This window comes from Hibiscus syriacus, unplaced genomic scaffold, assembly GCF_006381635.1.
Source record: "Hibiscus syriacus cultivar Baekdansim isolate YM2019G1 unplaced genomic scaffold, ASM638163v2 tig00002840_pilon, whole genome shotgun sequence".
NCBI lineage: Eukaryota > Viridiplantae > Streptophyta > Magnoliopsida > Malvales > Malvaceae > Hibiscus > Hibiscus syriacus.
In genome coordinates this window covers 8,620,545-8,647,404 of record NW_024061947.1, presented here as the reverse complement: position 1 = coordinate 8,647,404, position 26,860 = coordinate 8,620,545, and the positions used below count along the sequence as shown (strand labels likewise).

The 26,860-nt window shown below is 34.6% G+C and overlaps 2 protein-coding genes and 2 long non-coding RNA genes across 5 annotated transcripts; 2 read left to right on the top strand and 2 right to left on the bottom strand.

Moving 5' to 3' along the window:
• Positions 1–203: 203 nt before the first annotated feature.
• Positions 204–18,599, bottom strand: LOC120156733. The gene is made up of 3 exons (XR_005519081.1): positions 18,525–18,599; positions 9,394–9,397; positions 204–213 (listed from the first exon to the last, which is right to left on the bottom strand). It is a non-coding gene; the product is annotated as an uncharacterized LOC120156733 (long non-coding RNA).
• Positions 17,745–18,045, bottom strand: LOC120156741. Its single transcript, XR_005519082.1, has 2 exons — positions 17,992–18,045; positions 17,745–17,808 (listed from the first exon to the last, which is right to left on the bottom strand). It is a non-coding gene; the product is annotated as an uncharacterized LOC120156741 (long non-coding RNA).
• A 2,609-nt stretch (positions 18,600–21,208) lies between the features above and the next one.
• On the top strand, positions 21,209–23,279 carry LOC120156723 (J domain-containing protein required for chloroplast accumulation response 1-like). Its single transcript, XM_039167993.1, has 6 exons — positions 21,209–21,751; positions 21,870–21,931; positions 22,048–22,111; positions 22,213–22,287; positions 22,380–22,556; positions 23,158–23,279. Exons 3-6 carry the CDS (start codon positions 22,091–22,093, stop codon positions 23,194–23,196), a joined length of 312 nt encoding a protein of 103 aa, XP_039023924.1. The 5' UTR covers positions 21,209–21,751; positions 21,870–21,931; positions 22,048–22,090; the 3' UTR covers positions 23,197–23,279.
• A 506-nt stretch (positions 23,280–23,785) lies between these two features.
• Positions 23,786–25,960, top strand: LOC120156705 (deSI-like protein At4g17486). 2 transcript variants are annotated; one of them, XM_039167983.1, is made up of 4 exons: positions 23,786–23,922; positions 24,882–25,134; positions 25,285–25,572; positions 25,680–25,958. In XM_039167983.1, the coding sequence occupies exons 2-4, from the start codon at positions 24,927–24,929 to the stop codon at positions 25,922–25,924; spliced, it is 741 nt and encodes a 246-aa protein (XP_039023914.1). In that variant the 5' UTR covers positions 23,786–23,922; positions 24,882–24,926; the 3' UTR covers positions 25,925–25,958. The 2 variants fall into 2 exon arrangements, with proteins under 2 accessions (XP_039023914.1, XP_039023917.1); XM_039167986.1 differs by lacking the exon at positions 23,786–23,922 and having other exon boundaries at positions 24,882–25,013; positions 25,680–25,960.
• The last annotated feature ends 900 nt before the right edge of the window (positions 25,961–26,860 follow it).

Genomic DNA, 26,860 nt, shown 5'->3' with positions numbered 1-26,860 from the left:
TGATCACCTATCTTTATCATATTCATATACTTCTGATAGTCAACACTACTTGCACAAATTTTCTTCTAACATAGAATCCTTGCCTTCTTTACTCTTCAATTCTTCTTATCATATAGATCATATCTTTTCTTCCTGTTCCAAACTCTTTTATACTCATTTCTCAAACTTTTCTATTACTCTTTATCTTCTCTTAAACATTCAAATCCTTATCTTCTTCATTACATCCCATTACATAACTAAAATATACATTGTATTCAAATCCACTGCATATTTGGTTATCATAACCTGAAAATATCTTATATTTCCAATACATTTACCTCACATAATTTTTTTAGCTATTGCTAACTCTTTCCATCTATAATGCAAATCCCTTAACATATCCACACTCTTGCTTATACACAATACTATTTATACGTCTACTATTCTTTTTTACATATCACCTCTTCAATAAATCTTTCGTGCTATCATAAACTTCATTTCATTACTTTAATTCTTTCATTACCTTTCCCCCTATGCTTTTACATTACTTTCATGTCATTTATACTTTTCATTCTTTATCCTTTTAACTTTTCTATCAATCCTTAGTTTCCGTCAAACATGCAAATCCTTTAACCTTAATACATTCACTATCACACTACTTTATTATTCAACTTATTTCTTTAAATCCAAACATAAACCTTCATCAAACTATCCATATATATATATTCTTTACAGTCGAAATAATTTATTCACTATTTCCATTACTTATCAAACCTTCATTCTCATTCGTCAATAATACAATTCCTTTGGTTAGAATTCAACTATTCCATTTACCTTTGTTTTATAACTGATCACTGATATACATATTCTTAAACCCTTCCTTGATCTTTTAATATTCTCCAATTAACATCAATCTCTTCCATTTTATCTTGTCCATGTTATAAAGAAGCTATTATATTTCAGAACGATAAAGTTCCTTTAATACTATAATTTCCAATCCATCTGAATTGATTGACTTTATTCTCTGGCGGAGAATACAACTAATTCATATCTAGTTTAATGTTGAAAACCATAATCTCTACCTTTCTTTGATGGTGCTTAACTTTATGAAGCACTAATTCTCTTAATCATCTGTGATTTTTGTTCTCCAATCCTTTCATTTTGAGCTTTGCTAAAGCTTTAAACGATTATCCATTTCTTGAAACGAGAACAAATTCAAAACCAGTAACACTCTTTTAATTTAAGGCACAAACCCTAAACAACCAATCACATATGTCCTTCTTAATCGGAATTAACTCAGTAACAAATCCGCTTAACTTATTAAACTTACTTCCATACACATACATGTGTAATTCCCTTGCTTCAATATCATATATTCAAGCTTCATTTGTCTTATGAATTGGTCATCCATGTACTTTATTCTTGAACTCTTCTACAATCAATAACCACATCACTTGATCTTTTAAAGTTCTTATGGTGACATTTGTCCACCATACACTAGCTTGCCCACGTAGTAACGAAACTACTCAATTTAACTTCTTCAATTTGAAGAAATTAAAACATTCTAACATTATCTTCCTATCATTTAATCAAATTTCTATAACAATAGAACATTTCTCAAATTCACCCTTGAACTCGGGTGTTCTCAACTCTTTTTGATACATTCACTCTATGAATTATAGAAGTATAAAATTGGAAACACATCAAAATATCATTCAACATCATGAAGACATTCCCTAATCTTGTACAGGCACTCCCTGAGGTTTTCGCTCTTCTCCCTGCCTGGCCAGGGCAGGTGAATGCTATTACCTTCAGGTCTATCGCCTTATGCTTCACTTTGAAAATTCTTATGATCATACATCTAATATAACATAACACTTTAACTCTATTATCAAGACAATATACTCCTTACACTATCATATCAGAAAATTTTTCACTTTGTGTTGGCATGTATACTTTTTAAAACACTTTTGACTTCATTTTTAGCCTAGAATCGGCTAAACCGTAGATCTGATACCATTAAATGTAACACCCCAACCCGTATCCGACCCAGATCCGAGGTGTCACATCAACTTTTAAAACTTTTACTTATTTAAAAGAATGAAAATTTCTCGTAAAAAAACTTCATATTATTTCATCATAAAAGTTTTCATATTATTTCATCATAAAAGTTTACAAACTTATCAGAACATATACTATTCAAATCATTTATATTACATGCCAACTATATCTAAAAGAATCAAATACATATCAAACATTTCTTTTCTGATCTGAAACATTATAGGGAAGATGTTGACCTGTCTTGCTCCTCTTAGATTCTCTTCTCACTTATGTAACCTACGTGTGAAACAATCACACACTAAGTCTATGACTTAGTGAGGCATAATTAAATTTATTATAACATATCATTTCTAATTGCTATTATGTATACTTCATGTAGACTTCATAAACTATGGAATGCATTATGTATCAAACATAACTACAAACATATGCATATCAATTCTTTATTTTTATTATAATTCTTATCATTATCATTGATTTCTTTAATCATATTTCCTTTTACTCACCATGCATACACATCATATAGCACATATATAACTTAACACAAACGTATCATGAGATTTCTATAACACACTTAAATTGTTATTATCTCTTGATTAGCCCATGTACACTGTGAGAACTATAAATATGTGAGTATTGAGGTTGTGAACTAATGCTGTCATCACAGCTCGTATAAATGCACCGAAGTGCCACGTAGAATTGCACCGTAGTGCCGCGTAGAAATGCACCGAAGTGCCATATAAGATTGTCCCTAAGGACCACATAGAAAATTCCTTAAGAACCATATACATATACCAATGATCAAGTATGTGTCTCAAAAGACCTCACACATGTTCCAAAGAATACATATATGTCCCGAGGACCGCGTAGACCTCGACTTTAGCATGACAACTATACTCTAGCTCTCATATCACATAACATGGGCAGTAATAGTTATGTTATCACACATTCACATATAACGTAGTCTCATAGTTCTTTCACATAGCTCACTGTCATATAACTCACATATCATATACATATAACTATGGTTCACTTACACGTAGAACATTTTCATATGATTCACCTATCATATGTACTTTCCTCTTTCATATATCTCATATCAACATAGCTCATATTATTTTGCATGGATTATAAAACATATATTATCATGTTTATCATCTAGGTTCATTCACTTAATCTTTATACGGTATATCACATATTCATATCATTCATTCAATCATGTCACACACACAATAACATATAGCTCAGACACTCATAGCAAATACATGCTCAGGTTCATGAATTCATGCATAACACTATAGGAAATAGACTTATCGCAAGTCTTATTTCCATTAAACATCATATGTTATCTAATATGCACTCACATTGGCCTCTCTAAATTCGAATCCACTTTTATGATTTCCTTTCTTTCGATCGAACCATAACTTGATAATCGTTCCGAAACTTGTTCGTGCTCGATATCTACATAAATATACATTTTAAGGTAATTACCATATATCTACACCTTGTAATTTGATGATAATAACTTGAATGAATTTAACAGACCAATATTCACTTTTTCCTTTAGGGGTGTACCGATGCACTATAGGTGCATCGGTACATAAAATATCTTCGAAAATACCATGTATCGATGCCTTCTAATGTACATCGATGCATATTCAAAATTATTCTTAGTGCATCGGTACACATTCATAGTGCATCGATGCACCTTCCCAGAATCGGCTGTTTTTACCCGAAAATTATCAACACTTCACCCAATTTTCCAGTATTAAGCCCTAGTTATGCTACCAACCTTAACTATGATCACTTTACCACTTCATCATTCCAACCCTTATCATATATTTTCCCAAATTGTGAGCTTTTTCAGAAAATTGAAAGAAATTGCACAGCGATTTAGAGTGGTTCGACTTTATCAACCAAAGTCTACGTCTACTACCTTAGCTATCCACACTAAGGATTTTCCAACAAATTCACTAATTTGTTCTTTATTTTGAGGCCAAAGAGATAACCTTACAACTCCCTCAAGAATATACCCCAATTCTTGAGAACACTCTTTTCTCAAAGAGAAATACAAATTTGCAAACTTATAAGAAAAACCTCACAAGACAAATATGTTTGCACAATTCTAGAACAAAGAAAGAACACTCAAGAATAAATACAATTGGGCACAATAAGTGTTCTTGAAATCAAAATGAATATTGAATGAAAAATAGGCTTGAAATGCTTAAACTTGAGGTTTGATGTTTTCACTTTTATTCTCTCTTGATTCTAATTGTTTGATGTTTCTTGTTATTGATCAATGGCTTCTAAGCTTGCTTAAATAAACCTTGAATCACTTCTGAACGTTGGGGATGATTAGAGAAAATAATATAGCTGTTTTAGTGTGAAAACAATAAATAAAACAGCTTGGAGCGTGGGGGGAATCGGTACCCCCTATGGGGAATCGGTTCCCTAAGTATAAAATTCAAATATTTCGACTGTTATACAAGGGGGAATCGGTACCCCCTGGGGGGGAATCGGTTCCCTCTGAGCAATCTGGAATTTTTGGTTTTGAAATGGTTCGAAATACTTTGTAAAATTATTTTGAAATTGTTTTAAGATTAAAACTTAATTTTACACTTGAGTAAGGATTAAAAATGATCTTTGAAAGATTTGGAGTAATGTTTTGATATTCGAATAATTCTATCGAATATACTTATAAAAAATCATTTGGAAAATTTTAAAATTCATTTAACTTAATTTTTTATATCGAAATATCAAAATGTTTTCAACAATCTCCCCCTTTTTGATATAGCAAAACATTTTAGAAACATTTTAGTAATTTTAAGATTTTGAAATCAAGTTTTGAAATTACTCCCCCTTACTTTAACACTTCTCCCATTTATCATTTAAAAACACATTTAACACTTCTCACCCTTTTTGTTAAATCAAAAAGACATTTTAAAGAATTAAACAAGGTTTTGAAATCATTTATCCAATTGATTATTTTTTAAGCTGCTAAGATCACAAGCAAGAGAAACGTTAGTCATTAGTTTCATAATAAATATTCATAATTAATGTGACATGGCAAAATTGGTCATATATCTAATCATGAAGTAAATGATGCAATAATGAATAAATTTAATCACACCAAATAGATAATTTCTAACCATTCATAAATCCAAACAAATTCAAAGTCAATCAATCCACAAATTCAAACATTGCAAAATATTCAAAATGTTAAAACAATAAGTTTGGATTTCAAAGCAAAACATAGAATCACATATCAGGATCAGGAGGAGGAAAACGAGCTCGCATAGCGGCCATTTCGTGAGTGAGATCATTAATACGCGCGTTGGTTGCTTCATTGTTTGCACGCATCTCCCGAAGAATTTCTAATTGTTGAGCTCCCATTGTGGATAAGTGTGACTCTATAGAAGAAAAGCATGAATCCATGGTAGCGTATCGGAAATCGAATGTCTCCATAAAGGATTGAAAATATGGAGGCATTTGATGCGTTTGTTGTGCTTGCTCTTCGGGCTGCTCCTCGGGCTGCTCAGGCTCATCTTCGGCTTCATCGATGTCTCGTATTAATTGCTCAAGCTCGAGATCTTCGTCAGCTTCGGGTGGAGCTTGTGAAGAACTAGCTCCCGGAGTATTTACAGAAGATCGAACCCATTCACCAGTTTCCTTATCCTTAATCCATCACACTCTCATTAAGGAAATAAGGTTAATTTGTTTCTTAAGGGGAAAAACGGCATCTAGACCGACTCTAAGCCTAGCTTTGGAAAACAGATTACTTAAAATGCAACCGTAAACAAGAGATGAACAGAGTTTCTTGTTAGGAACAAGATTTACGGTTTCAACAATTTCAGCAAAAATAATCTGAGGTAGGTTAATTTTAATATTGTTTTCGAAACAATGTAACCACCAAAGATCTAAGGCTCTAAGAGTAGAATAACGACCTCCGGATGGTCGAAACCACCAAGAAATCATTAGATGAAGAAAACGTTCATGAAGGTCTAATGACACTTGCACTATCCCTTCTTTTATAACGAGATCCTAAAACCTGTTTTTCATTTGAAATAGCATCATTATCTAATCCGAATGTATTGGATATGTAAGCCGAGTCAATATATAAGAATTGTCATAGGAGGTAGGAACGAATTCCTATGGTTTCGGTTTCAGTTTGGTTTTTAACACAAACGGCATTAGAATAGAAAATACGAACAAGTTGATGGTAAACGATGGGTTCAAGATCAAAGAGTTTATCAAATTTCCACTCTTGTAAAAGAGGAAGATATTTAAAATTAATAGCTAACATAGCTTGACGAGAAGGAATACGTTCTTCCCGGATTTTGTAAGAGTCGAAATATTGATAATACCAAAAACGATGATTTCTAGGACCAGGATGATTGAAGCACGAATTTTGGATAGTCAAATTAGGATCAATGGGATTAGGATTAGGAATTGGATTTTGAGGATTTGGAGGTGGATTTGGTTGACGGTATGAGCGACTAGATGATGACCTAGTACGTTTAGGATTGGACATGGTTTAGGAAATCGGAATAGAATGGATAACCTGCAATTTAGAAAACACATATATGCAATTCAATCAATCCAAAACTCAATTGAGTCCTCAATATTTCAAGGTTCTCTAAATCAATCCTAATGGGCAAAGTTTTTGAAAACTTTTGAAAAATACGGTTTTGAGAAACAATATAGTTTTTATAACAATAACATAATTCAATCAAAACACAATAATTTGAAAATCAACATTTTTTTTTGAAAATTTAAATTTTTTTGGAAAAATTCTTGTGTTTTTGATGAAATTAGTTGTGATATCTAGTTTCTAATCACTAAAAAATCAATGCCCAATCTAAAGTTCATCCTAGAACTAATTAAAACTAGTTCTATGTTCATAAATTGATGAAATAGAAGTTTTAGAAAAATACCTTAAAGGATTTCGTATTTGAGTGAGATTAGATGAAGTTTGCACGTTTTTGATGATTTCAACAAGTTTAGAAGATGATATTTGAAGTGAATTTCGATTAAGAACGTTGATTTGAGGCAAGAATGGAGATAGGGAGAGAGTTTAGAGGAAACGGCGGCAAGGAAGAAAAGGGTTTTGAACAAAAATAAGGGTTTTGAACAAAAATAAAGGTTCTACCCCCTGTATAATCAGAACCCCAGGGGGGTATCGATTCCCCTGTGGGGGGAATCGATTCCCCTTCAAAGGGGTAATTGGTTCCCTCATGGGGGGATTGATTCCCTCTGCACCAAAATGTTAAAATCCGATTTTAAACACCCAAAATGCTAAATTAATTTCCTATAATGGTATTGGCAACTCATATATTGAAAATTAATCATGTTCAAACAATTAAATTAATCTTTAAACGATATTTAAACATAAAATTAATTTTTCATTAAGAATCATAAACTCCCCCTAACTAATAGTAATGAATGCAATCAAAAATTACTTTTATAAGCATTTTTTATATACTCTTAAAAGTGCTAAAATTATTTTTAAACACTAAGTGAAGATAGGTTGGTCAAACCTAATTCTCTCCTAAGTGTCCAAAATCTTTCCTTGTCTAAAGGTTTTGTGAAGATATCCGCTAATTGGTGCAAAGTATCAACAAATTCTAGAACTACATCTTCCTTAGTGACATGGTCTCTAATGAAGTGATGTCTTATTTCAATGTGCTTAGTTCTAGAGTGTTGGATGGGATTTTTAGTGAGACAAATAGCACTAGTATTGTCACACTTGATAGGAATGGTACCTACTTCAATTCCATAATCAAAAAGTTGTTATTTCATCCATAAAACTTGTGCACAGCAACTACCAGCTGAAATGTATTCGGCTTCAGTGGTAGATAATGCAACACAATTTTGTTTCTTTGAAAACCAAGAAATTAGCATATTTCCAAGGAATTGGCAAGTACCGGAGGTGCTTTTCCTATCTAATTTGCATCATCCACAATCCGCATCAGAAAAAGCATGCAAGCTAAAGCTAGAGTCTCTAGGATACCAAAGTCCTAAGCTAGGAGTGTCCTTAAGGTATCTAAAGATTCTCTTAACAGCTAGTAAATGTGATTCCTTAGGACATGATTGAAATCTAGCACATAAGCAAACACTAAACATAATATCCGATCTACTTACAGTTAGATAAAGTAGAGATCCAATCATTGACCTATATAATTTAACATCTACACATTTACCTCATTCATCTAAGTTAAGCTTTGTTGAAGAGCTCATTGGAGTGTCATGCGGTTTGCCATTTTCCAGTCCAAACTTCTTGAGCATATCTTTGACGTACTTAGCTTGATTGATGAATATGCCATCTTTTCTTTGCTTGATTTGGAGTCCCAAGAAAAATGAGAGCTCCCCCATCATGCTCATCTCAAACTCACTTTGCATTAGCTTAGAAAATTCTTGGCAAAGAACATCATTAGTAGAACCAAATATTATATCATCAACATAAATTTGAACTACTAATAAACATTTACCTTTATGCTTCAAAAACAATGTAGTGTCAACCTTCCCTTTTGAAAAACCTTTTTCAATTAAAAATTTGACAATCTTTCATACCAAGCTCTAGGAGCTTGTTTTAAACTATAAAGAGCTTTTGTCAATTTAAGAACATGGTCCACAAATTTTGAATCTTCAAAACCTGGAGGTTGTTCTACATACACTTCTTCCTTTATAAAACCATTTAAAAATGCACTTTTAACATCCATTTGATATAATTTAAATTCATGAAAACATGCAAATGCTAATAACATTCTAATTGCTTCTATCCTAGCTACGGGAGCATATGTTTCATCATAGTCTATGCCCTCTTCTTGAGTATACCCTTGAGCAACAAGTCTAGCCTTGTTTCTCACTATATTACCACTCTCATCAAGCTTATTCCTAAATACCCATCTAGTACCTACAGTAGATTTATTACTAGGCCTTTCAACTAATGTCTATACTTTACTTCTCTCAAATTGATTTAATTCATCTTGCATAGCCATAATCCAATGTTCATCTTTTAATGCTTCTTTGATGTTCTTAGGTTCTATGCATGAAATAAATGCAACATAATTACAAATATTTCTAAGAGAAGATTGAGTTGTTACCCCTTTGGATGGATTACCTATAATTTCACCATCCTTGACATAGTTGTACTCTCTTGGATAAGATACTTACCTTTCTTCAATGGTTGGATTCTCAAGAGGATCATGAGTTTCCTCATTTTTCATTTCTTCCTTTGATGATGGTTCTCCAACGTCATGTCTAACGTCATTTGCATTTATAACACCTAGATCATCATTCACACAAGAATCCTTCCTCGAAAGGGGATTATCATCGAAAACAACTTGTATAGACTCTTCTACAACTAAAATTCTTTTATTAAATACTCGATAAGCTTTAGAATTTAAGGAATAACCCAGAAATATTCCTTCATCACTTTTAGCATCATATTTGCCAAGGTTCTCTTTACCGTTGTTTAAAACAAAACATTTACATCCAAAAGGATGAAAATAACTAATGTTAGGCTTTTTATTTTTGAAAATTTCATATGGATTTTTCTTTAAAATTGGCCTAATCATTACTCGATTTACAACATAACAAGCGGTATTTGTGGCTTCCGCCCAAAAATATTTTGGCAAATTATTTTCACAAAGCATGGTTCTAGCCATTTCTTCTAAAGTTCGATTTTTCCTCTCAACAACTCCATTTTGTTGAGGGGTTCTAGGTGCTGAAAAATTATGGCTAATACCATTAGAATTACAAAATTCAATAAATCCAAGATTTTCAAATTCAGTTCCATGATCACTTCTAACACTAGTGATAGAGTAACCTTTTTCGTTTTGGATAATTTTTGAAAATGTGATGAAATGTTCTAATGCTTCATCTTTTGTACTTAAGAATAGAACCCAAGTATATCTAGAATAGTCATCTACCAAGACAAATGCATATTATTTTCCACCCAAGCTAGTAGTTCAAGTTGGCCCAAAAAGATCTAAATGGATCAATTGTAAAACTCTAGTAGTTGATACATCATTAATGGATTTAAAAGAAACTCGCTTTTGTTTTCCTTTAGCACAAGCATCACAGATTTTATCATTATCAAATTTAAGCTTAGGCAACCCTCGAACTAAATCACCTTGAATTAGCCGTTGCAAAACACTCATACTAGCATGTCCTAGTCTCCTATGCCATAACAAATCATCATGCTCATCCCTAGAAACTAGGCACAAAATAGTCATATTAATAAAATCTAAATGCATCATGTATATATATATATATCCCTATTTTATGACCAACAATCTTTTTGCAGAAAATTGAAAGAAATTGCACAGCGATTTAGAGTGGTTCGACTTTATCAACCAAAGTCTACGTCCACTACCTTAGCTATCCACACTAAGGATTTTCCAACAAATTCACTAATTTGTTCTTTCTTTTGAGGCCAAAGAGATAACCTTACAACTCCTTCAAGAATATACCCCAATTCATGAGAACACTCTTTTCTCAAAGAGAAATACAAATTTGCAAACTTACAAGAAAAACCTCACAAGGAAAATATGTTTGCACAATTCTAGAACAAAGAAAGAACACTCAAGAGTAAATACAATTGAGCACAATAAGTGTTCTTGAAAGCAAAATGAATATTGAATGAAAAATAGGCTTGAAATGCTCAAACTTGAGGTTTGATGCTTTCTCTTTGATTCTCTCTTGATTTTAATTGCTTGATTTTTCTTGTTATTGATCAATGGCTTCTAAGCTTGCTTAAATACACCTTGAATCACTTCTGAACGTTGGGGATGATTAGAGAAAATAATATAGCCGTTTTAGTGTGAAAACAATTCATAAAACAACTTGGAGAGTGGGGGGAATCGGTACCCCCCTATGGGGAATCGGTTCCCTAAGTGTAAAATTCAAATATTTCGACCGTTATGCAAGGGGGAATCGGTACCCCCTGGGGGGGAATCGGTTCCCTCCGAGCATTCTGGATTTCTCGGAGCCAAACCATTCAGGGGGAATCGGTACCCCCTTGGGGGGAATCGGTTCCCTCTGAGCAATCTGGAATTTTTGGCTTTGAAATGGTTCGAAATACTTTGTAAAATTATTTTGAAATTGTTTTAAGATTGAAACTTAATTTTACAATTGAGTAAGGATTAAAAATGATCTTTGAAAGATTTGGAGTAATGTTTTGATATTCGAATAATTCTATCGAATATACTTAGAAAATCATTTGAAAAATCTTAAAATTAATTTAACTTAATTTGTTATATCGAAATATCAAAATGTTTTCAACACAAATCCTTAAAACCAAGAATCTTACCCCATTTTCCATGTTATCTAAACTTAATTCTAATTCTTATAACTTCTTATTCTCATAGATGACAAGTCAAATTCGACTTCCAAATTCATTTAAACCTTCTATTTCAATAATTCACTTAAAAACTCCTTTTTCTTAATCTCTCATAACTTCTTCATTCTTTGATTTTAAGATAACTTAAGTTTTCCTTAAGCTTAAGTATCACCTAAGGTTCAAAACCTTCTCTTAAAATCAACAAATAATCAATTACCCAAAAAACTTACCTTTTCTTTGAGCTCTCACGTATGAGGAAGAAAGAGGGAGAAGAAGAAAACTCTAGAATCAACTTGGTCTTTCTTTCCTCTTCCACGTGAGTTAATTCCTTATAAAAGAATTATAAAAATCTTCCTTGCAAAATGACCATACTACCCTTATTATTTTCAAACTTCATTATTAAATCCAACATTAAAACTCTCCAATTAAATCTTTGAACTTTTAACTTATTTCGAAATTGAGCATTAAGTTTTCAAAATTTGCATTTAAGTCACTGACCAATCTTTTGGGATGGTACAACCTAGGCCACCCAAAATGACCCAGCATTTGTTAAAATATTTCTGATCAGTAGAAAACAGTACACCTTGTTCCAACAACCTAAACTCTTTAAGCCTAAACCACCTTCAGACTTTAACCATCACATTTACTACCAGCTAACTTTTACCCCCTAGCTGATGCATCATCACCCTTCCAGAAGAACCTTATACAGAGCTGCTCAACCTATCTGTTGGCCTCATAAGGCAAAACTAGTAATTTGATATACTGAATAAGACAAACTGAATGAGTTACAGTCTGCCACCATAACTCAACTTCAACTTGGACCACACACTCAATTTACTTCTAATCTTATCAATCAAAGGGATACAGTCTTTAACAGTTAATTTCCTAGTGACTAATGGCACACCAAGGTACCTAACAGAAAACTTGAAACCAGTAGTTGCCTGCACTATGTTCAAAACATCTTCCTGCACCCCACAAGTATGCAGTTTAGATTTTCCAGCGTTTAGCTGCAACCCAAACAACTCATAAAAAACCCCAAGGACCCCAACAACACTCAATATTGAGTCCTCAGAACCATGAAAAAAAATGAGTAAGTCATCAGCAAAGCTAAGGTGGGTAAGAGAAACACATTTACATTTGGGGTGGAACCGAATTAATCATTCCCTAGCAGTAACATTTAACAAGTGGGACAATACATTCAAAACAAGAACAAAGAGGTAAGGGGACAGTGGATCACCCTGTCTTATTCCCCTCCTCCCTTTAAAATAGCCCATTAAACTCACATTGAAGGCCACAGAAAACCTTGCACCAGTTACACAAGCAATAATCCAACCCCTAAACATCTCAGGAATCCCTAAAGAAGCAAGTACTTTCATAAAAAATTCCAACATATAGAGTCAAAAGCCTTCATTAGGTCAATTTAAGGGCACACCTAGGCGAAAGTGAACTGTTAGAATATCCCCTAACAATCTCCTGGGCTAACAGTGTGTTATCTACTATACTACGCCCCTTAATGAAAGCAGACTGATTTGGCAGAATCATGTCTGGGAAGTAACTAACCAAACGATTTACAAGAATTCCAGTTATGGTTTTATAAACAACCGAGCAGCAAGAGATAGGGTGAAAATCCTTAGCCATACATGCATTGGGAGACTTAGGCACCAAGACAATGGTTGTAGCATTAAAAGTAGGAAGCAGAGAACCAATCTGGAAAAACTCTCTAATGGCAGCTAAAAAATCCACTTGCACAATATCCCAAGCCACCTTGAACAAATATGCAGTATACTCATCAGGCCCTGGGCTCTTCTCATTCCCTTGCTTGAACAGTGAACTTTGATTTCATCATTAGAAACCTCATTTAATAAAAAAAACAGCAGCATCACCAGGTATTTCATACACCAACAAGCCCTTAAGAAGATCCACATCACAGCTTTTAACCTCAACATCCTCAATACCAAGTAACTCAGTATAAAACCTCACCATCTCAGCAAAAATAGTCTCAAATGTATCTAGCCGGGAGTCATCCTCAGCATAAAGCAATCTGATAGTATTCTTCTTTCTTTTCCTCAACACAACAGAGTGAAAGAACTTAGTATTCCTATAACCCTCCTTTAGCCAATGAACTTTGGCTTTCTGCTTGTAAAAGAGGCTTCATCCACCTCAAGGTCATGAAGCTCATTATGAGTAGTATTCTCATCTCCTAAGAAACAACTAGCTTGTAAAAGATTTGCAAGCTACACTTGCTCAAGTTGGTCTCTCTTGACCTTAAACCTTCTGGAAATGTCCTCAAAATGACATCTGTTAAACTCCTTTAATCTCAACTTGATCCTTTTCAACTTTGTAAACAGGCAATACATAGCAGTTCCAGACACTTCAAGTTGCCAAGACTCCTTGACTATATTCTTAAAATCCCCATGACTAGCCCAACAATTGAAGAACTTAAAAGGCTTAGGTCTGTCAACATGATTTTCCTTGAAAAAAGAAATCAAAGCAAGACAGTGATCAGATACCCCTTGAGTCTTAAATTCAACAAAGGAATTTGGGAAATCCTCGAGCCACCGAGAGTTAATTAGAACTCTATCCAGCTTATGAGCTAAGTAATTCCCTTCTTGCCTATTAAAACATATAAATAGAGGCCCCACAAAAGGATGGTCAATAAGCACCAAGGATGATAAACAATTTCTTAATGCCTCCATATCAGCAGTATCGTAGGGTCCTAAACTCTCAAAATCGAAACTTTCCTCAGCATTAGCAATAATATTGAAGTCACCTCCTATTAACCAATAGGACACCCCCACCATGCTTTCCACCTCTTCCAATTGCCTCCAAAGATGTTGTCTATCAGCCCCATTATTACTACCATAAACAGCTGTTATGGCACTTCTATGGCCACTAATCTCACCAACTATAGACAAGGATTGGTCAAAAACTTTCAAAACTGCAAAATTTAGTCATTTCCTCCAAAATATCCACAACCTACCACTTTCAAAATACTCATGATTAGAGTAACAGTCCTAATCCAGTGAATAACAATCAATCAGTCTACCCATATTGACAGTCCTCACCCGAGTTTCCATAAGGAAAATAACATCTATATTGAGCTTGCCAAGTCTCGAAAACACTTGCACTTGCTTCAGCTGGTTATTGAACCCTCTGACATTCCATAAGCATGCAATCATTGAGCAAGAACAAGATTAACCTCCCCCCAACAACTCCCACAGCAACTCCCACAGACTTATCCATGAAATCTTTCTTTTTATTTTTCATTTCATTCAAAAGGGCAGTAACACCCATGGAAATAACTCGGGGTTTCCTAGCACCTTTTATACCAACAGATGTCACAAGAACCTCAAAATGATTCGAAGAACCAGCCAACAACTTCTTATCATTACCTCTCCCTTTAGCTTTCTTTTTCTGAGAAGATGCTTGCAAAACAGGAAAGTCCACTACAACAAGAAAAATAGCAGACTCTTCAATAACAACCATGCCTACTGGAGCCTCACTGATGGCCTTAGATTCTACCACCAGATCCTCTACCAACTCCTCCACTTGAGAACTCACCCAATTCTCCAACCCTTCACCAGCAGGATGGTCAGGTTCCTGCAATGCCTCAATTCCACCAACTATATCAACTTCAGGACATTTATCCTCTCATTTCTTCCTGCAGACCTGCACCACTGTAGGTTGAGGTTTTAGCACCTCTGAACATACTTTCTCACTGTGTCCAAAGACATTGCATCTCGAACAAAAAGGATGCATCCAAGGGACCACAACTCGAATCGATGTGGCTAACCCATCTTGTAGCGTAACATTAACAAATCTAGGCACTAATAGAAAAAACCCCTTTAATGACGCGCATTGCGCGTCATCTATGGGTGCGGATGACACACATTTTCCTGTCGTTGAAGCCACCGACATGAATTTAAGATGACGCGCAACTGTGCGTCATAAATTTATGACGCGCATTTATGACACGCATTTATGACGCGCATTTATGACGCTCATTGCACGTCATTGAAGCCCCCGTCATAAATGAAGACGACACACATTTGTGTGTCATAAATTTATGACACGCATTTATGACTTACATTGCATGTCATTGAAGCAAACATCATTAGAAAAGATGACACACATTCGTGTGTCGTGATTATATATCGTAAATTATATATCGTAAATTATATATATATATATATATATATATATATGTAGATTGACAATAATCAAACTAAATCACATTTAATGCCTCATAATACTAAATATATATAAGCAATCCATTTGCATACAATATATTAACATTAAGTTATCAAAAATATTGTAATCATATGTCGATACAAAATATCACGACATAATAAAGTTTTCCACATAAGATACTCATTCTTTGCGAATATCAAACATGTTGACGTTGCGGGAGATGTAACTCCTCTAGCTTCTTCTGTAATTTTGAAGTTACTTCTTCAGAGTCGAGAACTCTTGAAACATGCTACGAATAAGCATTGGCTTCAACTAAACTAGTAGGAACATTAGATGCACCAGCTGTTCCCGAACCCTTCCCAAAATTAGAGTTGATCACCTTTGGTTTCCACTCTTTATTTGAACCAACTGCTGATGACATATAGGAATTAATACTTTGCATATATTAATCAAGCATCAACTATCTTCAGGTGAGAACATAAAGTAGTCCAAACATTTGTAAAGAGCAAACATTTTCATTTATGGTTATCAAGTAATCACTCATCACTAAGTAATATGAAAAGAACGAAAAATCAAGTAAATAAGGTATCTTAAGCTTTAAAAGCTTTACTTTTCATTTCTCACAGTTACACTGTTATTTAAGGGGATACTTTAAAAGCTTCAATATGTCTTATTCATCATAAAATCCCATTTTTCTCCATTTAGTATCCAACAAGAAAGTGAAAGTAACAATTGCATCATCTAGAACTATTGAATCTACAAGACAAAAAACTTGATAATCATTTTTTGACCTTTTATCACCACAAGAGAGTTCTTATTGATCCTCATTATTCCACCTTCAGCAGTTTCTTGTACCCTTTTTCATCTAGAGTTCTTGAAAAAATCAAATTTCTCTTTTAAGTCTAGTACGTGTCTCACATTATCCACGAGAGGCATTATTCCCAATATAATTGTTCCTTTAGACATTGATTCAGTTATCGAAAACTAGTCTCGATTGTGACATGCTTAACACGTGTAATTAGAATCAAGAATTTACTCATTACTTACAATAGGGTCTATCAATAGAAGCAACTAACAATAAGTTTACCATCAATGTAATCTTACACTACGTTAAATTCACAAGGTGATAACTAAAAGTCTATAATAGCATCCAACTATATGTTTTTCAGCAGAAATAAAAAGAGCTTGACAATTCTTATTAATATGAATAGACAAGATGTTATCATAGCTGAATTTCCAATAATAACATCCTACTTCAAGTTAGTTGTATGACTAATGTGTATGTATAATACGACATATGTGTATCAGAAAAGTTTGCTTACATTCTTATTAACCAGCACTTCAAGTCCGTTCTCAACTATCTCTTTCATGAACTTACAAACATAATATCCACACTCGGTACCTCTCGACTGACGGGGACACTACAAACAATTTACAATAAACGATTAGTCAAAATGAAAGCTGCAATTTAAATAAGGAATGATCGATCGAAGTCCTAACCAAAACATTGATCCAATTGAGACTGACCCTTTTGTTAGATCCACTTTGAGCAGTGTACAATTTCATTTCCCTATAAAAATTGATGAAATATATCAAAGAATATACTATAATGTTTCGATAAATGTGGGCGATACCGGAATACATAGGCTCATAGTACTCCTGCTACAAAATAGATGATAGACAATAACCAGATCCTAACACCTAAACAATAATAAGGAAAACACAACATAATCAAAATGTTATATTAAGAAGAAAAACAAGACATGGAAGCATATAACTAAATTAACCTTCCCCTTTGATCCATGCTATAATAACGGCTATGATGTTCCACAGAAGGCATAGAAACAATCCTGCATAGAATCACTATAAATCACTGAATTGTCTCCAGTCCATGGCTTTACACCAAAGCCATTTTCAACTAAAGAGTTAACAAAATAAAAGCATGGTACAAAATATTACCCAATGCAATCTAGCAAAGAACTAACAGTATAAAATTAAAGCATGGTACACATAATTAGACAATGCAATTTAGCATGGTACAAATGAAGGCATGATACCTAGATGTATGCATAGAATCCTAAAAAGGAAAATATAGGAAAAACTTACATGCCTAAAAAATGTCAAAAATGCAACATACTGCAATCTTTGTAGATGAATTGGAATTTCACTGGCAATATCATGATGAATGATTGGAAAAAATGGTGGCCAATTTTTCTCTTCCACAACAATTCCAGCTGCAAAGCAGAGAAGTGAAACTGTAGCTCATGATAGAAATGAAGTTTTGACCATAAAAAGAAATAAAATAAGGTCAAAAATTTTGTAAAAAAGTATAGAGTAATCTAGACCAAATACCGAAGCTGAGAACAAAACGAAATGTGATCACCGAGACTAGTTAAATAAAGGAAAATGAAAGGTACATCTTGCCACTGCCTCTTCTTTCTGCCTCACTTCCTGCAAGGAGTAAGCTGACCAATGAAATTGTAGGGATGCTATGATCTTTCATGCTATTTATTTGAGAAATAAATGTGCAAGAATGTGAACTTGCAGCCTAAAACCATCCGAATGACTTAGTACACTAAAATAGATCGAGAAACACATGATATTCCACCAACAACCTGATAAAGTATCCTAACAGTATTTTATGATACTAGGATACTGGGATTATTGAGATAAATTTTTTCTTTCATTACATCAAATTCTAAATAGGTCGATGATACATTTTTAGAAGAGAAATGAGAGAGAAAAAGTAAATCTATGATTCAGTAGATCACAAATGAATTCAATGTTGTAAAATCTGTTATACAACATGCATGTTCCCGCCTTTTCAGTTCTGCTTCCTTAGCCTGTACTTTCTTGTTTAAATCCTACATTTAAACAGTAAACCATGAAAGTGAGATTCAGGGCTTAACCGAATAATGTAAATGAAATTTAGAGACATTTCTTTACCAACCTGATTATGTGATCCTCCTGAAGCTGTATCAAGAGGAATATCAATTGTTGCCCCACGGTCATAACTGAAACCGGCCCAGAGGTAGCGGTGAAAGTCTTGAGTTTGAGGCAGGTGGAACACTTGTAGTACTCTGAAAATTATTGACAATACGCATTCAAGAAGCAAGTAATATAAACAACTATTCTAGTATGCATGTTCCTCTCTATAAAGTGATGCATGTTCTCTAGCACTTTCTCGTTTCTGAATAACAACCTCATCACAAGTTTCACCTTAGAATTGGAATTTAAGGTATTAAATGAACTGCATTTTAATAAGCTCCCTGTAACAATGAGAACAGTATGCCAATGTTAAAATTAACATAGGGAAAATTTTAGATAAGATAAAAAAATTAATTTACTTACCCTTTGGTGTTTGTAGCCGTGGACCAGAAGTCAGAGAGCGTACAACTTCCTGCATATCATTACCAGAATGGTTGCCAAGATAAATTTGCGGTGATGGCCTCACTTTCCCCTTGTCTAAGTTCTTAAATGAAATCTCTCGAGACAAAGAAGATACTCCGTTGGGGCTCAATGATCTTGGTGATCCATCAACAACCTGCCTTTTTGGAGCTAAGCACCCTCTAGATTTTCAATATGTCTCTTACTCAAGATACGTGTACTTGAGATAAGTTTATTTTCCGTTTTCCCCTCAGCATCCAAACCTTGAAAATTCAATCGCAAAAGGATCTCAGTACATGATCTTGTCTGTGTGTTATTTTTATTCTCTGTTTGAAAACTAACCTTGCTTTTGGCTTTTAGTTTCCTCATCCAGCTTTCATTCTTCACAGAGCCAATCACCTTCAGAAACTTTCCGAAGCATTTCTCGCATACAATAACTTATCAATAGCATTAATAACATAAAACTCACCAGTTTTATCCAGTGGGTTCTCGCTACTGCCCTCAATATCTTCTTCTAACTTGGGATGGATTTTGGGAGAAATCTCGAATCTACCTCCAACGGCACTCTTGCTGCTTCCAAAATGTGAAGATGGAATTTGGATCATAGTTGAACTACCACCAGAACCTCCGTCCTTCATAGAATGAACTGACAAGTCTAGCTTCTGGGAAGAGGGCACCTTTTCGGATCCTAAACTACAAACTGACACTGAACTATGAGATGAATTATTACAGTCTAAATCCTTGTTACAATAACTAAAATCTATATTTCCATCACCGGCTCTACCAGCACATGAAATACTATCAACACGACATTCAACAACTTTAGAAGACGATCTTGCAGTTGCTTTACTTTCAATATTTTCAGACAAAATAGAAATCAACAAAACCCCAAATATTGGAATAGAGAACGAGGAATACATGTGGAAACCTTTGAATTTTGACTCCCTCGTCTGCGGTGAATGGCCAAACCAGTGGGAGGTTGCAAAGAGAAAAAGGGAAAAAGAGAAAAATGGGGAAGCAAGCGGAGTGAGGGAAGGAGCGGGAAAAGATGAAAATAATAGAGGGGGGAAAAATTAAAATATGACTTTTAAAGATGACACACAATTAAAATTGTACTCCGTGTTTTTACAAAAAAAATTATTATGACTATTAAATATGGCACACATTATTGTAAGTCATAAATCGTTCAGATTTTTTAAAAAAATGACATTTTTTTAATGACACATTTTTTTGTAAGTCATAAATTAGTGTGTGTCATCGTTCGTGTGTCATTAAAGGTATATTTTCTTGCAGTGAGGGATCGAATCCCTCATCCCAATTTCAATACAAACCTTAGCATACTCCAACCTCGACTTAGACGCAGTCATAGAGTCTATAGACAGAGGAACACCTAAAGCACTTGCAATGTAGCTTAACCCAACTCGTGAGTAAAGCTCCGAACCCAAACAGGAATTCGAGATAAATCGAAATATAATCGCTTCATGTTCGGTTCCAATTTTCTTAAAATCAATGGCTTGTTCTGAATATGCCACGGTCCGTTTTCTAAAACCCAGTCACTAGAAGATTTAGAGCTAAACGAAAAAACAAACAAATTGCTACCAGCTAGACTGACCTGAACACCCGAGCCCATCAGAGCTGTCGTCCATAGATTATTTACAATACGTTGCATAGAAGCAAACGGCGGAGCTGACCCAAGAAATTTCCCCACCAAGGACAGTTTCCATTCAAAAATACCAGCCTCAAAAACCTCCAAAGGCGGTTGAACAGATGGAATCGGGAACCCTTCTCGAATCACTGGAGGAAAATACTCCAAGGTTTGTTCGGCAGCACTCCCAAACAGCTTCCTCCAATCCATCAAACCAGCATTCATCATGGAAAAAGAACCAAGAAAGAACCAAGAAGAGAGAAACCGATCGAAAATCTCCAGAAAACCGTCGAAACCGCACCAGAAAACTCAGATCTCATTAACCCTGCTAACGTGCACCCAGGGAAAACCGTTGTTGTGGATAAGGAATAATTATAAAATATTATTTTATAAACCTCATATCTTTTGTTTTTAGTATTTTTCGATTGTCTTATCCATAGATAAATAAACGGAGAACTTCAAACTTTTTTGTGGCTTAAATCTTTTGATAAACCTCTTTCTTTTCTTTCCCTCTACTTTCACTGTCGAAATTTCAAAAAACAATATTTTCTCATTAATTTCAATACTTTCACTTCTCAATATACAAATGGGCAAACGAAGGAGTGTCGTTTTCCATTCCTCTAAGGGGAAGTCATAGATTCAAAGAGAAGGATAAACTGCAGAGATGTTCAAGTGCTAATGTTTGGATAGCTTGTGAAGGTATAGCAGTGGAACCAAAAGCAGAAAATTTGCACAACAAAATTTCAGCACTACTGATAAAATGTCATCAAATGACAATAATAAACACAGCTCTCTCATTGATCGAAGGAACGAAGTCAATGAACCGGTTCAAATTATCGACGAAGGCAACGTTCCGAAGTCCCAGTCAGAAAGTTGGTCTAAAAGTGCTGATTTAAGCCTCGACCGAAACCTCTGATGGTCTAAAAGTCCCGGTTCAAGCCTCGACCGAAACCTCGGAACAATGTAGATGCCAAAGCAAGTAGTGCAGCCCATAGGAACTCATCGGATAATGGAGAAGGCAGAGGCAGAGGAAATGTCAAAGAGTTCACCGAAACCCAGAGTCAACATTGCCACCGAGAATCATAGCTCTAGATTGAAGCAAAAGGATAAAAAATCGAACACTAATGGCTCAGAAAAAGACACTGGTTAGTTCATCTGGTTTTCACTATTTTAACATCATTTGACATTATCTCTTTCAATCAGTACACCATGAATTTTCAAATTTTGAGCACTTATTATCCACTTGCTTTATTCTGGAATCAGTTTCTGATGGCTCTAAGACTATTTCTGAAGATCCAATAGAGTCGTCCGAGGTCAACTTTTCGGTATGTCATACATGAGTTCTCTTCGTATCTCTCTGTACAGTTCCAGTAAAATAGTAGATATATTCCAGTTTTCATTCCAAATTACATGACAGTTAAACGACATTGAGATCTTCCAAATAGAAGACCCGACACCAAGTGAGAATTTTGCCACAATATGGCATGGATCATGAAGAAATCCAGGTAACAAAATTACACTAAAAGCACCTATAAACATATCCATAAACTGATAAACACCTAGGTCACTTCACATTTTTTCAGCCGGTTAATTCGTCGTAATGCAGACCATCGATGCTAAAATCCGGCAATGGTCTGGAAAACAGGAACATATCCGTTCACTGTTGTCAACCTTACAATATATTAGGATCCTCCAAATATATAGAGAAACATGTACTTATATTTGACACTCGCAATGGAATGTAAGAAAGACTAACATTGGTAGTAAAAACAGGTTCTTTGGGCCGATAGTGGTTCGAAACCGGTCCCAATTACTGATATAATTGAAGGACGAGCTGTTAAAAAATCATACCAAAAAGCTCTACTGTGTCTTCATCCAGATAAACTACAGCAGAAGGGAGCTGCCTCCTATAAAAAATACATTGCAGAAAAAGTCTTTGATATTCTGCAGGTAATGTATGGTTCCTGTAAACATTTCTTCTCATATTGATTGCAGTAAAATTCCTGATATCGATATCCAACATATATCTAAACATAAATACTTAAAAAAATGAACGTATTCGTATCTAAAACTCTCATCCAAATCCTATAGTAATTCTTTGTGATAATAGAAGTAAAGCTTAGAAATTTGTCCATGGTGATGGTGTTGGCCTACCAAATCTGTTTGATATGATCAATTATTGTACTTGGATACAACTGGGCAAGCGTTCCAGACAGACCGTGTAGGAAACTGTCATAGGATGAAGTTTCGTACACGTGGGATGACTGGTTGTTTGCCCACAATCTGTTTAAACTGCATACATTTCTTTTATAGGACAAAAACCCTAGCTGTTACTTATCACCGTGTTGGTCCGGACTTGGAGATTTTGTTTGAAATAATTGTATCCGACACTCATTCGATACATATCTAACATGAGTGTAAGGATAATACCGTTCGAATACATGAAAAAATGAAAAAACTTTCAGGATTATGCTTTTAACTATGATTATGCATGACAAATTTGGTTTTAGTTCAGACAGTACAATGTATGATTCACCTGTTGCCATTTCAGGATGCATGGACTCAGTTTAACTCGCTCAACTCGATCTGATTTACTATTTTCTCGATCAATAGCGACATTTCATCCGTTCAAGAAAAAAGCAAGATTTGGAGTTCATCGAGACATCTTTTACAAACCATTTTTACATTTATGAAAATTGAATAATGTTTTATACAGAAAGGGCTCTCTTTTTTGTTGTTGTTAAACTGCTTTATTATTTGTTAGTACAGCAATGGAGTTCAAAGAAGAAATCCAATCCAATCAGAGCCTGCAACAATGCTGATTGGCGAAGATAGTTTATGTACATGCCGTTTAGACTATGACACACTTGACGTTTCATATTTCCTATCATATTGTTAATTTAGTAAATAATTACAAAAGTAATTAAGTTTTTATTGGATTATCCAACCTGATTTATGGACAAGTTAATGATTAAATAAAAAATAAGGGAAAGAAAGCGTGGAAGCCATTGAGGAGCGGAGTTAAAAAATGAAAAAACTACGAAGGAAAAGAAGAAGAGGGGGGGGGAGGGATTAAGAGGAACAGAGAAAGGGGGAGAAAGAGAGAGAAAGCTTCTATGGCTTATCCTTCATTATCTCTTTTAATGATAAAACGATTCATCATCATCATCTTATTACTCTTCTGCTTTTTCTTGTTTTCTCTCCGTTCGCCGCCACACAGAAACTCGAAGCGTTTCCTTCGGTGCCAACTCAGCTTCGATTCTGTAGTGGCGGCTTGCTTTCCGTTCCACGTTGAATGGCCTTCTTCTCTCGACCTGTACGGTCCCCACCTCTCTCTCTCTCTCTTTGTTTCCCATTTCTTTTTAAATTTGCTTTTCGATATGAACATTTGTTGAAATTATGGGCTTAAATCCGTCTGATCCTCTGATCTATCACATTCTTGTTGTTCTTTTTGTTTTCTTCTTCTGGGTAAGAACGGTTTTTTTTCTTTTTGTAGATCTGAAGTGATTCTTTTCTTCTTATCAAATTTATTACCAATAATGATTGCTCCTTTTCCCCCACACGTATATAAGTAAACTAATTACATTTCCGTCGGGAAAAGGATTTGGAAAATGCGGGTTTGAAAGTTAAATCTGCTGCTATATGTCACTGTTCTTTTTCCTTTCATATGTAGTATCATTCTGTATTGGATTTGTTTCCCTTTTTCATGGCTGTGGGTGTTAATTCGTTGATATATCTGGGAGAAGTTTTGTATAAAATGCTGGGAAAATTAAATTAACTAGCATTTTGATATTCTGTTTGGTTATTGTTATATTCTTCATGGATTTGGTTTTTTTACGGCAACAATAGGTTTTAATGTGTATAAGAGTGTACAAAAATCAATCCTTTTTATGTGATTATTCTTTGTCATATGATAAACCAGTTTGCTTCTCCTTGTATTTGACTTGTTCCATAGCAGATTTTTAGGGTGTGTTTGGTTGAGTAGAAAAGTAGAAGGAAAATAAATTTCTGGTAGGAAAGAAAATAAAAACGTAATCATTGTATATTGTGTATACACACTGTTGCCCCATTTTGTTTTTATGGTATTTCCACACAGTGGTTTGTCTCAGGTAAAAATACTTTTAAAGATGTTATGTTGTGCAATCTTTGGATACAAAAGCTGTTCATCGGCTTCGTTTCCAGTATCCGTTTTTCTCTTGCATTTCCTCTATGGTGATTGTGAAAGAACTTACTTCCTTCGAGACGAACAGCTAATGTTTGCTAATGTTGCCCCAGGTTGTGTAGGCATTAATTGAAGTCTGTTCTTACCATTTAAGAAAGATGGAATTTGAAAAAAAGAAGAGATGGAAATTCACGGTGTCACGCCTTTTCAAAAACAAATCAGCTTCTCGTTGCTTTTTCCCAAAGGTGAAGCCGGCTAGGTTTGGTCCGATCTGTACTCTTGTGTATCTGAACGTTTACGACCTAACGCCCATGAATGGTTACGTTTACTGGGCAGGCCTTGGTATCTTTCATTCTGGTGTGAAAGGTTGGTTGATAAGATTTTTACTAGAAAACATTTTATGACTGCAATGCACTTAAATATGCAAAATGCTTACTTTGGCAATCATGTCATTGTTAACGGGTTCTTGAGTTTTACTTGTTGCTTTTCCGATGACTCGACCTATATTATGTGTAGTTCATGGTGTGGAATATGCATTTGGAGCTCATGACTACCCAACCAGTGGTGTTTTCGAGGTTGTGCCACGACAGTGCCCGGGATTCAAGTTTAAGAAATCGGTGTTCATTGGGACCACAACACTGGACCCTGTCCAGGTAAGGGATTTCATGGAGCACTACTCGGAAAGGTACAATGGAGATACATATCACTTGATCGTCAAGAATTGCAACCATTTCTGTGATGATATTTGTCAGAAGCTAACTGGGAAACGGATTCCTAAATGGGTAAATCGACTGGCAAGAATAGGTACATTGTTACATCCCCGTCTTCCAAGATCGTAGATCATTTCTCGGATATGTCACCTGTGTATTCCCATGTCGCATTTGTTGCCATCTCAAACCTGTCTGTGTCAGGTTCAATGTGCAACTGCGTTCTTCCTGAAGGCCTTAGAACTTCAGTTGTAAAGCACGATCCGAATTACAAACCGCAAGATAGTGAGAAGAAGAGACTGAGATCGAGCTTTAGTTTGCTGTCTTCGGTGTCGCGGCAGCAGAAATCTTCGCTACTCAGTCATCCTCTAGAGACCTCCTACTACCATCATCGGAATCGAAAAGATAAATCAATGTTTTATTTTGAAAGGAAAAGGAAAGAAAACTAAGTGGTTGGGGTTTTCTCTTTGGCATTTTGGGGTGCAAGCTCCACAGAAAAGGCTTTGATGGTTGAAGATTTGTTTGGTGTTGTGTTCTTGTTTCTTTAGTGAGTAGTCATGTTTGCAACACAACACCAAGGTGCTGAAAAAAGATGCTGATTTATTCCAGTCTGAACAGGCCCTAATTAATGCAAGTGTCTAAATTAATGTAATTTTTTAATTTTTTTATCGTTTAGAGGTGGAATTCTGAAATTTATGAGATTATTAATAATATTATTAATTTATTATTAGACATTGAACCTGTTTTTAAGAATAATTGAACAATTTCAAATCTTTTAAAGAAATTTGAAATGAAATTTAGTTTAATATGCATCATTATTATTTATAAATAATTATAATTTAAGTGATTGGAATTTAATGAAATAGAAAAAGGAATGACACTAGTTTTCCTTAATTTTGTGGTGATTTTATTAGAAAAGTTGTATTGTTGGGTAAAGTACAAAAATGGTCCTCCGGCTATTAAAAGTTACAAAATAATCCTTTGTTTATAAGACATTGTTTGTCTTTGCCTATTAAAAGTTACAAGATAGTCATCCGACTATTCATTGTGTTCAAAACTCGTCATTTTTCGTTAAAAAATTTATGACAATTTTAATTGCACGTTAATCTGCAAACTGAGGTATGATATGTTAGATTTGGCTTGAAATTAAGTTGGCAAGTTAAAAATTTCATCTTGGTTGGTGGCCAAACTTTGAACATGGGAATTTCATATTTGGTGGTTAACTTGTACACATTGGAAAATTCTTTGGTAGGTGACCAAACTTTGAACATGGAAATTCCATATTTGATCTCTAAAATATTAGGTTATTTATAAGTTTAGTCCTTAAAACTCAACTATAAATAGGCCTAAGTATTTCTATTAAAAATCATCCCAAAACAAGTTAT